Raw genomic sequence first — 12075 nt, 5'->3', positions numbered from 1 at the left:
AGCTTCTTAATTAGGTCTTGTTGCAACCTCGGAAGAAATTGCTTCTAATAAAATAAGGCTTGAACGGGTTCTTTTGAATTTTCAGGCCTTACCAAAAGGGGGGTTCAAGGTGGATTGGGCCCGTCCAAAGCGCCTAGAGTCCAGCGAAGCTCTAACGGGATTCGCTAAACAACCATGAACCCACAAATTCTTTTACTCCCGTGGCGTGCCTCCCAGGCCCTCTTTCCCCCCCCCTTCCGGGGGCCACCGTGTTCGGGTTTTCTTTTGGTGGCATTCCCTTCCAGGTCCTTCTTCAAAAGGCTCCCTAAACCAAACCCTTTCCGGGCCCTTCGCCAAGGGGCAATCATCCACGGCCAAAAAAGCCACCAAGACCCCCTGTGGGGAAAGGTTCCCCAAACAGAGAAGGGTTCGTACAATGGTTTGCTTTTCCTTACAAGAACCTTCCTAGCTTCAATTGAGGCTCTGCCTTCCCAAGTTGGTGCCAGATGAAGTTGTTAATTTCGGAGGGGCCAATTCCAGGAACCCAAGAGTTTTTCAACTTGCCTGGGCTTGGAAACAAGGAACAACAAATCATGGAGAGAGTCAAAACAAAGGGGCATCTTCCCCAACAAGAAGAAGTGGATAGCAAACAACCGTTTTCTTCAGCCAGCCTCGAACTTGGCAAGCCACCTCTGACTTTCAATCCAAAGGCAGTAAGTCCCAATTTTCCATCCCACCTATCTGGTGGACCCTTTCTTGGGCTCCAGTTTTCCCAGGAAAAAACTTTGGTTAGGGCCTGTGACCGGCCACATTGTTCGCACCGGGGAACCGGGGTCCCTGAGCTTTCCAACAAAAGGGGGAACGACAGGGATGGAAGCGGCAGGAAACCAGAGGTGCAGGGGGAAACGTTCCAAAAGAGCACGAAAGGAAGATTTTCCCAAAAGAAGAGCAAGGGCCGGTGGCAAGGATTCAAAAGAAGACGAGAGGCCTGCAGAGGTCCGGAAGAAGCAGGGCTGGCAGAGGGTCCCATGGGGAAGCAAGAAGCTGGGGCGGAGTCCAGAGACGGCTCGGGCTGCTGGGGCGAGGAGGGGTGGCCCTTCAGCAGAGGGCCAGGCAGGGAGGAGAAGCGACAAAAAAACAAGGGAAGTTGAGATGGAGGCAAGGATGAGGCGGAAAGGGAGACGTTTGGCAAATGGGGCTTTTTTTTTCTTTCATTCCAAACTTGAAGAAAAACAGTTAAAGGTGACGGAACTTTTTCCATGCTTTTTTATGTTTGGCAAAGTAAGCCAGAACATTTTCATTTTAGTTTAATTTTAACCCAACAAATAAACATTAAAACAACAAAGTTGGCTGTTTTCTGGATGGATTGAGGGTGAAATTAAACTGAAAGTTGGCATTGGAAGATTTCCAAGGCTTTATGGTGTGGTGGGGTTTTTGGGAAGGACAAACTGTTCCTGAATTTGCCTTGGTTCCTTTCCGGCCCCACGGCCAACTCTCCCAAAAGGAAGGCTTGCCAGAGGGAATTTTGGGATTTTATCAGGGGAGCATTCAGGCAGGGACCGTTCTCCAAAGTAAAACTTTGCCCTTCCCTTGCTGGAGAGCTTTAGGGAGGAACTAAAACGGGGAGGGAAACTTAATTTCCAAAACCTTGAAGGACCCTTTCTCCAATGGCTTCCAGGAGTGGGATGCCCTTTGTCCCCCCAGGCATGGCCCCCCCCTTCAGGAAAAAACTTTCTCCCTTCCTCCTCGGAGGCAAAGGGGGCAAAAAAAGGCCCCCCTTGTGGACCCGTTGTCGGTTGAGGGCCATTTCATGGAGATGATGAAGCTGAAACCAACATGGGCTTTTTAAGTGCTTAAGTCAAGAGTTGGAGCGGTCCCAAGTTCCAGAAAAAAACCCAAACACCAGCCCAAATCCCAAAGTCAGCTTCAAACAGCAGGAAAGTGGACCACTGGTTCCTTACGTTTTGCCAAAAACAGCGCTTAAACAGCTATGGGAGAGTGAATAACTGGTTGAATTGGGCTCTCGCTCTCGATGTTTTCCCCAGGTTCCTGAAGAGTAGTGTACCAGCGCTCTTTCAACCACTCTCTGCGGGCTGGGATCTGCGGAGGAACTATTGAAAGCGTTCGTTGGTCTTTGAAACAAAGGGGCAGTGGCAGCGACTGCCGCAAAAGCCCTGAAAAAACACGCTCTGTCCAACATCCAAGCCATGTCCTCTGGAAGGAGATGGCTGTGGTGGGGTATCTTCCAGAAATCCTCAGAGTTTCTTATGTAAGACGGTAAAATAAAATAAATGTGATAACATAATTTGCGAATGAAAAAAGGAAAACATAAAGGGCCAAAAATGAAATATCTGTCCTTCCTTTGGTTTTGGCAACTTCTCGTTTTCCAGATTTCCTATCGCTGAGATCATTCTCCTCGCGGTTCCTCTGACTTCTGGTGAATAGGAGCGATTCTCTAGGTCCTTGGGAAATCACAAGCTGCAAGGTCCCACAAGAAGGTAAAAACCAGGCACTGCAGACAAAACTCAGTTTCAGAAAAACTGCTGTTTCTCCTCTTAGAACAAAAGTCATTCCCCTAAGTGGCAAAACCTTGGACAAAAACCAAGGACTGATGAGAGTGACAAAGGAGAAAGAGCGTTTGCTCTCTCGCCATATGCGTGGAAAGCAGTGCCCGTGTGTTTGTAACAATCTTATTAGACAAAATTTATAGAACAGTCCTTAAAATAATATGTGTTAACTGCGCAATTTACAGAAATGTCTAAAAAAAAAAAACATTATCAAATTTAATTTTCATAGTGTACAGTGTTTGGTTCTGCCAAAAAATTACTTCTGGGAGGGTTCACACGTTGGTGGTCCAAATGACGACAAATGTCCGCACATTTGTGCCTGGCGCTCTGCCCAGCAAAGTGTTATTGCGGAGAGCTTCTCTTTTTCTGTGTCCTGTGTGTGTTCTATTTTAGTGAATGGTGTATGAGAATTGCAAGGTTGTCGACACATTTGTGTGGGTCTGGTGTGTTCCCTTATTCTTGAAGCAGAATTGATTGGGAAAAAAATTCTTTGCAACCTAAGTGTGATTTATACATGTTAATGCATGCGTTTTACTAACACTTCGAAAACCTTTGAGCTTCAGTGAGTCTGTTGTGCATGTATGGTGTCTTTTCACTAAAATATAGGTTAGGTAAACTTTGTTCACGCTGTACATTTCTGGTTACGCAGTGGCCGAAAACATTTTAATGCAAATAATCCTGATAATTAGATTCTGTTTTTAAACAAAGTTGAATCATTGTTAAAACTCTCGGTTCTGTGTTAATGGGAAAAAAATTGAATCAGGCCTTTTTCTCATAATGAGGAGGCCTGCTCTACTGATGGCTGAATACCCTTCTTAAACACCGGCCTAGAATAGTGTGTGTTGTTGTGTGTGTTTGTTGTGTGTGTTGTTGTGTTGTGTGTGTTTTGTGTCGTGTGTGTGTGTGTTTGTGTGTGTGTGTGTGTGTCTGTGTGTGTGTGTGTAAATCAAAACACAAACATATTTGTAATTAATATTAAAATGTCATTATTTTTTTTTTTTTTTTTTTTGATGGTTTCCACTTGAGCTGGAAGCTCGGTGTGGTTTTTATATGTATGTGTCTTACACCCAAACATTACCAAAATTCATTAATTTCGACGGACGTACGTTGCTTTGAAATGGGGAAACTCAAAGCCCCACATATATTCTTCAAAAAAATTAGTTTTGGGAGTGTAAAAATGACTCAGTTTAAAAGCTGCTTATTGGAAAACCCCCACTAAAAAACAGGGCTCTTTTTTGCGTTAATGGAGTATGCGTACATGATTTCAGTTAATGGATCTTGAATACTTTGAAAACCAACCTCACTGATTATTTTATTACAAATCGAGCAAAGAATCTTCAAACTATACGTGTTTCAAGCGTGTGTGGAATGTGTTGTTCTGGTTTGTGACGATGATGTAACAATGAACCCAAACCAAGAATTGTATGTGAGGGGGGGGGTTTCATGAGGTTTTACACTTGAACTGAGCTCAGTGAGGTGCTTGTGTGCTGTTGTTGTGGGTTTTCAGTCCTGGTTGGATCGACTTTTAAACATTTCATTTTGGGTGGCTTATGATTTTTGTTCGGCTGCAAAATTAGGGCCTTTCCTGTTCTGAACTGCCTTTTCTCCTCCACCACAAATCTCCACGAGGAAGCTTTAACATCTTCCACCGAAACCCTGAGCAGGAAACAGAAAAGCACGTGGTGAGGGTTCTTTTGTTCATGTTTTAATTGAGGGGTTTTTTACCTCTTTGCCAAAATCTATTTAGAAAAAATCTGGATGGAAAAGATGAAAAGAAATTGAAATTGGCTACTAGAAAGATTCTGTTTCTGGCTCTTTTATCCAACTTTAAGAGAAATCTTGGCTTGGGGTTTTTCAGTTCCAAATTTTATGAAAGCAATAAATAAAAGGTGTATGAGCTTGCTGCGCCGTCCAGGGGTTATGCGCTCTCGCATGTACACACAACCAGTGGGCTGGCTTGCTTTGCTCTCTGAATTGCATATCTATCCCACAATGCCCTGTTCGTGTTTTCCCCACGGAAATTGATTTTTCTGATTGTGGGTTGCAACCGCAAACCCCCCCCTCCCCCAACGTTTTCTTGTTGCTCTGTGTTGCGTTGTAATGAGTGAAAACACGCGTTGAGGATCGTGGTTATTTGCCAAAAAAAATTATAATTGTACACAATTAGCAAAGAACGCCTATTTTTCACAGCGACCTTGTCACAGATTGACCAAATACAGGGACATTTCTCCTGCGAGTAAACCACGGGCTAAGTTTTTGCCTTGGCTTCAAGGGCCCACACTAGTAGTGGTGTTCAGCGCAAGGAATTTGAAAAACCGCAACTTTCCGATCATTCGCCCAACCTCCTAATCCCTTTAGACCGCAAAAAAAAAAATAAAAAAAATTTTTATTTTTTTTCTTTTAAGAATCATTTTGTATTGTTGGCGGCCCGCCATAAATAAAATGTATGGGGAAAACACTGCTGTTTCATGTAATAAGTGAAGGAAAATGTGCTAAAAACCAATAGGACCCGTGTTAACCTATTCCCAAACTTCTTAACCCTTGCATGGCGAACTAGGAAATAAGGAATTTTATGCAGAAACAAAAGCGCCAATCTTAATGTACAAAAGCTCTAGTGTTGAAATCTGCAGAGGATTTACAATGTCCTCGTTGTCTTTTAAAAAGTGTTCCAGCGGAATGTCAGAGATTAGTTTTTGGAAGCCTGATGGGCTGTGACTTCACAATTTAGCTTCCCTTCTGAAATGCAGTTGTGGCATATGATTTTGGTTTGTAATTGTTTCGGATAAATCCGGTGAACTATTCTCAAATTCCATGATTGAAAATTGAATTATAATTGAATAATTAATGTGTTACAGCTGGAACCTGTTCTCAAGGCTTCCTAAGGCTTAATTGGGGTGTTCCCATTTCACATCTTCTCTTTTATGGCTCATGATTATACCTGTCATTCTAAGTTTAAACTTGTGAAATGAATGATGTTGTGTTTTATAACTTGTTATGAGGCGTAAATCTGTTCTCCTTCTTTTCCTCTTCCCACTTCTTTCTTTAGAATGAATGCCCGCTGCTCAGACGTGTGTGTAGAACCGGAGCGTGGAGCAGAATTCGCCTCCATGTGTTCTCGCCACCTGTTCAGAGCGTCTGCTGCTTTAGGGACAGCCTTCCCCTGCAGACCGTCCTGGCCTTTCTGTAGGCTCCTCTCTTTAATTGAACAGCCAGCATCCAGCACATCATAGACAAATAACACACGGGAGCTGAAACATCTTCCCTCAGCACTGTTGGCAGAAACCACAGGTACTGTAAACAAAACACCCTTTGAAAAACAGTCCAAAAAGGTCAATCAGAAGATTGCAGCATGCTTGAATAGTTTTATCCGTCGTCCTTTGTTGGTCTTCAGACAGTGGAAGGCTCCATATGTGGACGGAATTCGGCTCTTCAGTCTTCCCAGCAGTCTTTGCTTGGAGTTCCGGAGAGGAGAGGGCGGAGTGAGAGCTCCCACCTTCCCCTCAGTCTCTTTCCCTCAGATTGGGCAGCAGCACAGAGGAGGGGCCTGGTCAGTGACTCACATTCTTACAGTAGACTAGAGAGGACAGACCAAACTCTGGCTCTCGACGGGCTTTTTGTGTTTGTTTTTTTGTGACCTTAAAGGGGCCACCTGTAACTTCTCTGAGTTGCTTGGACAGTGAGGGGCTGATCTGAGGGGATTCCTTTTCATGGTTTAAGCCCGTTGTACACAGTTACATCTTTTACTTTTTTTAACATTAAATTGTGTTTTTATCAAATTTGACATTTTGTAATTTGTAACTTAAAGGTCTCCATTATACTGTTTTTTCATTAATATATTATAGCTCTCCGATAATATACACACATGTCTCAGAAGTATTTTTGCTCCAAAACCCCCAAACTTATACTGTTTTTCATTAATATATTATAGCTCTCAGATATATACAACACATGTCTCAGAAGTATTTTGCTCCAAACCCCAAACAGATCATTGCAGCATTACACATAATCCCCTCTGTTTCAGCCCTGTTTCCAAAGTGCTGATTCTCTGTCTGTTAATTTAGATGAAAATAAGGAGCCCCTCCCCACGCCCCTCTGAGAGACATTTGGTTACAAAGAACTCAATGGTGCTCTAGGAGGAGATTCAGGTGATAAGGGGGGGGTTACCCAAGACAAAACATCGTTATGACATCCTCAAGTGGCCAAGATCTGATCAGCTCATTTTCAGACAGGTTTTTATAGAAATGGATAAAAAAGAGAGAGAATCTTTGTTCCTGAAACTTTCAGAGTCTCTTTGAAGGAGAGGGGACACATGTTGATGTAGAAGAGACATGAAGAAGAGGGGACACATGTTGATGTAGAAGAGACATGAAGAAGAGGGGACACATGTTGATGTAGAAGAGACATGGAGAAAAGGGGACACATGTTGATGAAGAAGAGGATTTTGCATGATAGGTGACCTTTTAAAAGTTATAATGCAGGACTTGTTGGGATTACATGTTTTCCTCTTAAGTCCAACCCATTCCATTCACCTTGTTTTTAATGCAAGGCATTCAAATATAATACTTTACTCCTGAATCTGTGATTGCAGAAGTCATACACTTCAAGTTACTATAAACCCCTGTGGTTCGCCTGTACCGTGGAGTCATTTTAAAAAATGTTTTCCATAAGAACGTATCAAAATGTGTATAACCCTTAGTTCTTCTTACACCACTGCACATTATGAATGAAAGTCAGTTAAAATCTTTGATTTTCTTTTTTTCACATGATTTGTTTTTGCCCCAGGAATGCCACACTGCAGTCCCTCCAGTCCTGGAGCCGCTGTCAGGCGAGGAGCCGTCACCAGCTGAGGACCACGAGCAGGACTCCTTCAGACCTCTGATTGGCCAGCTGACGGACCAGTCATCCTGTCTCGCTGCTGACCACATGGACTCGGCCATGGAGCAGCTGGTAGGTCAACCATCGGCTCACTCTTCCATGATTGGTCAGCTACCTGGTCCGATCTCGACAAGCTTTGATCACGGCGGCTGGGACTCCACTCTGAGCCGGATGATTGGGCGACTGTCCCATCAGTCCAGCTCTCATTGGCTGAGTGGTGGGCAGAACTTTTATGCAGGTCAGCTGATGGGCCGTGCAGTCGGTTTGGAGCAGTCGGCCGCGTGGTCGGAGGAGGGTCCGGAGTGGAGCGGAATGAGGCCGCTGGTCGGGGAACTGGACGAGTCAGCAGGCCGGCAGGGAGCCAGCTCAGGTAAAAGGAGAGACTTCATAATAAACAGACTCCAACCTTCTACTGGTAAACTTGAATAATTTCCTGACAACCATTTCTCATCTTTTTGCAGTTATTGTATTGTACACTGTTCCATGGTTAAACGTGTACTGATGGTAGTCTGTATGTTTGCTGGCACTCAAACATCTATTCACACAGCTCTTTAGGATGAAATGCACTTGAGTCCAAATAAAGTGAATTGCTCTATACCGGGTGATAGCAGCATGAAGTGATCACAATCAGAAAATACATTGATGTTCAAAAGTTTGGAATCTCTTTACACTTTTTCTTGTTTTATTCATTACATTTGAACAGAGATAACATCATTGATTTTCTTAAGAGGAGAATGAAATGATTACATCTTTGATCTTAGATGATTTCCCCACAGTGTGACATGAATTGTTAGTGACTAGCTATCAATATTAAATCACTAAGTTTAGATTGGACTCTAAATATTGAGTTTCTCTCAGAGCCCTCTGCACTCTTTAAACTGTGATCTGTCAGTCACATGTCCAGCTGTACATCCACTAAAATTCTGTTTCTGTTTAAAGAAAGGCTTTGCTAGAGCAGTTCAGTCCAGCTTGTTAGAGGTATTATTGTACGCTTGACACTGGACCAGAAAGCTTTTTTTAATTTAAATCGGCACACATGTTGATGCTAAGCTAACAGCTTCTCTCACCAATGACTGCTGATTTCTTCTGTTCTTATTGAACTGTTGCTCAGAGGCTCTTAGTTACTCTGCCCTTTACACTGTCAGTCTGGATGTTCATAATTCTGCCTTCATACAAATAACATGTATCTTTAAAGAGGACGTTCTATAAGCTTAATGTATGAACGTGCATTCAGAAGTATAGTCGTCCTCTCATCTGACTGAAGCTTTGGTGGCAGCAGGAGATTACAAAGTGTTTTAATGTACTGTTTGTCTGCTTATCCACTTTTTCAAAGTAGGAGAAGAGGTTTAGAGTGTTCATCATCTCATCTGATAATGTTTTGCAGATGAACGAACCCACGCTGATCTTGGTGTCTCAACTGAGGCCAGTGTGCCGCCGTCTTACACAGTGTTTCCTCCTGAAGCCTGGCCCCACAGCGCCTCTCCCCCAGGTGTGAGTCCACTGCAGCAGACCCTGCTCATACAGGCAGCATCACCACCAGACCGGGGTCCAGAGAGGACTGTAGGTGAGCTTTACACCATTCAAGTCATTACAGCCAATTCTAAAATGACCTTATGATGGTTATATCAAGGGGAGTATATTACAACCATGCACAATATTTAACTTCAGCCGAGTTAAAGTTTGATTTAGGAAACTAAATGTGTCAGCCTTCTTATATTTGCATGACTTGTCTTACCCAGTAAGAAACTATGTGCTTCATCTTCATGTTCATCCCCATGTTCATCCCCATCTGGTTCAGACTCATTCCACCCGCTACTGGCGGAGGTCCCCCACAACGAGACAGCAGACCCCTCCATGACCTTTCACCTACCTGACCACCATGTGCCTAGCTGTACTGAAGGACGGCCACACAGCAGGGGGGAGGAGTCTGAAGTCAGCCCTGATCCTTCTGTTGAGTCTGAGCCGTCCCCTGAGCGCCTCCGAGCAGAGCAGCCGGCCAGCTGCACGGCCGCCCCCCCCCTGCATGGATTCTTCTCTCAGCTCATCACTTCCCAGTGCCACCCCCATGCTTTAGCCATTTGTGATGATTCACTTACTGTGGGCGAAGCAGATAAAGACAGAAACCCAATTTCTGTTAGGGGTGGAGATTCAGTCCCACTCAGTGACCTCTCTGTGGGGATATTGGTAAGATTGTGTTTTTCACCTTTATAAACTTTGAAAAAGCGTTGTCTTCTAGAAATTCACTGACTATTACAATGCCCTAAAAGGAAACACTATGTAACTTGTCAAAGTTCCCAGTGCCATTTGGGTTTTGATATCTACATCTAAGTTATCACAAAAGGCATTGCCGAAATCAGCTCAAGGCTCAAAACAAGCCTATCAAGACAGAGCATCTGCATTTTATTTCCATACCTGATATATTATGATTCAATAAAGTTAGACACAAAACAACCACAGTTGTTAGTAATACAACCACAAAGTGTGTGTGTGTGTGTGTGTGTGTGTGTGTGTGTGTGTGTGTGTGTGTGTGTGTGTGTGTGTGTGTGTGTGTATGCCTGTGTTTGAGAAAGAGAGAGAGAGTTNTTGTACACTTCACACTTGACCAGAAAGCTTTTTTTAATTGAAATCGGCACACTTGTTGATGCTAAGCTAACAGCTTCTCTCACCAATGACTGCTGATTTCTTTTGAAATCAGCAGTCATTGGTGAGAGAAGCTGTTAGCTTAGCATCAACAAGTGTGCCGATTTCAATTAAAAAAAGCTTTCTGGTCAAGTGTGAAGTGTACAATAATACCTCTAACAAGCTGGACTGAACTGCTCTAGCAAAGCTGTTCTTTAAACAGAAACAGAAGGTTAGTGGATGCACAGTGCACATTTGTGAATATCAGGCTCAGCTGGACATGTGACTGACAGATCACAGTTTAAAGCTCTGTAGTCTAACACTGAGTGCAGAGTTCTTAAAAACAGATTCAGCTCAATAATATTCTCGATCAATAATTATTTGAGGGTCACTCAACGCTTTTCAGTACTAACCAATTCTAAATCTTAGTAGCACTAGCATCAGCATCCTCTCCTTTCAAGATTTTGGGGACATCAACATCATCTACGTGGAGGTTTGAATTATTTGGTTATTTTTCATGTAGGTCCACAACTATTTAAAATATAAATAACATATTTAGAGAGCAGGTGATTCCAACCTTGCCAGTTTTGTATTATTTTCAATGTTTTATTATATTAATTTACAAATATAATTTCTGAGGGAGGCAGTCGTATTTTCATTTGTCCTCCAGTTTCTCCTCACGCAGCTTTTCTTTAGCATTGGGCTGAAAGTCCTTGCAGCAAGCTGCACCACTTGCTTCCTAATGAGGAATGCTAATAGCTAATAACCTATTTAGGAGGGACTGCAGGACTAATGTAAAAAGCGTATCCTCTGTAAACGTGACATGGATCCATGAGGGAACATTTTGTATCAGACTACCTTTTTGAAATATCAGAGCTATCTGTTCACTGTGCAGAATGAGTCACACATTTGTAGATTCATCATAATCTATTTTAATCAGTGGCGTTTTCTCCCGGAGGCCAAGGGAAGCCAGGCTTCCCCTGTTTTTTCGGATTGTAGTTATAATTTAAATAAAAACACTTTGTTTTGTTTCGATAATTCTCCTTTGCTGTGTGTTGCTGCCGGCCCATCTCTCCCCCATTCTCATTGAGTATTTTACAAAGAGTGAAACAAACAGCGCCCCTCTAGATGTTATGGTGAAACGGTAGATTGCACTCACTGTTGCGAGAGGAGGCCAGCCGAATCTGGCTTCCAATGGTGAAAAAAAATGGAGGGATTGACCAATCAGATGAGGCCCACGTGATGCCCCTGCCAACCTGTGATTGGTCAGGGCCATGCCAAGGGAAGCCAGCCGCCTCTTGCTTCCCTTCAGAGGCGGCTGGCGATTTGATTGGACACTGCCATCCAATCAAATCAAATCAACATCAGTTTTAATACTGTAACTGTCATCACCGCCGTTAGAAATTATCAAGCAAATGAAGTATTATGGAGGGTGGAGATTTGGCGTACTTAATCAAACATAACTTTACTAAACTTCCTTTACAGCAGCAACTACAAATTAAATCAGATGACAGGCCAATGCCCGCACTCGAGCTGTGTACACAGAGGAAAAAGGGAGCGAATCGGACGTTCAATGAGGACAATCATGTCCGCACGGAGTGGCTAACTGGAAGCGCTAAACTTCAGCGTCTATTTTGCTGGCCATGTCTTCTTTTTGTCAAGGATTCGTGCTCCCTGAACAATCCTTGGGCAACTTGTCTTCATACCTTGCTAAGTAAAATGCTTAAATTAATAAGACGAGAGAGTTTCAGCTGGAGAGTGCGTGCAGACCTTTCGGTTAGATAACAGACGTGTGCAAGTCCTGCATCTGTGTGATAAAAATGTGTGTAAAATGATACTGGCCATTATTGACCACCCCCCCCCGACCCAAAAAAATGGGCTTCCCCTAAATTTTTCCCCACGCCATGCTACTGCTCCAGTGCACGCTATTACGGGCACTATAGAGCACTAGGGGTGGGCGGATCGATCGCAAAATATCGATACTTCCAATATTACGTTACGTTTCAAAATATCAATACTAGAGAGAATAGGATCG

General features: G+C 43.3%; 1 protein-coding gene across 1 annotated transcript; it reads left to right on the top strand.

Annotated features, from left to right (window-relative positions):
• Positions 1 to 849: 849 nt before the first annotated feature.
• On the top strand, positions 850 to 9605 carry LOC104950198 (uncharacterized; the record flags this gene model as incomplete). The annotated part of the gene is made up of 5 exons (XM_010776684.1): positions 850 to 1137; positions 5938 to 6093; positions 7329 to 7791; positions 8806 to 8985; positions 9220 to 9605. Coding segments are annotated over exons 1-5 (1473 nt in total), but the record flags the coding sequence as incomplete, so codon positions are not given.
• Between the last annotated feature and the right edge of the window lie 2470 nt (positions 9606 to 12075).

This window comes from Notothenia coriiceps, unplaced genomic scaffold (genome assembly GCF_000735185.1).
Source record: "Notothenia coriiceps isolate Sejong01 unplaced genomic scaffold, NC01 NC01_scaffold00017185, whole genome shotgun sequence".
NCBI lineage: Eukaryota > Metazoa > Chordata > Actinopteri > Perciformes > Nototheniidae > Notothenia > Notothenia coriiceps.
This window is presented reverse-complemented; position numbering and strand designations above follow the sequence as displayed.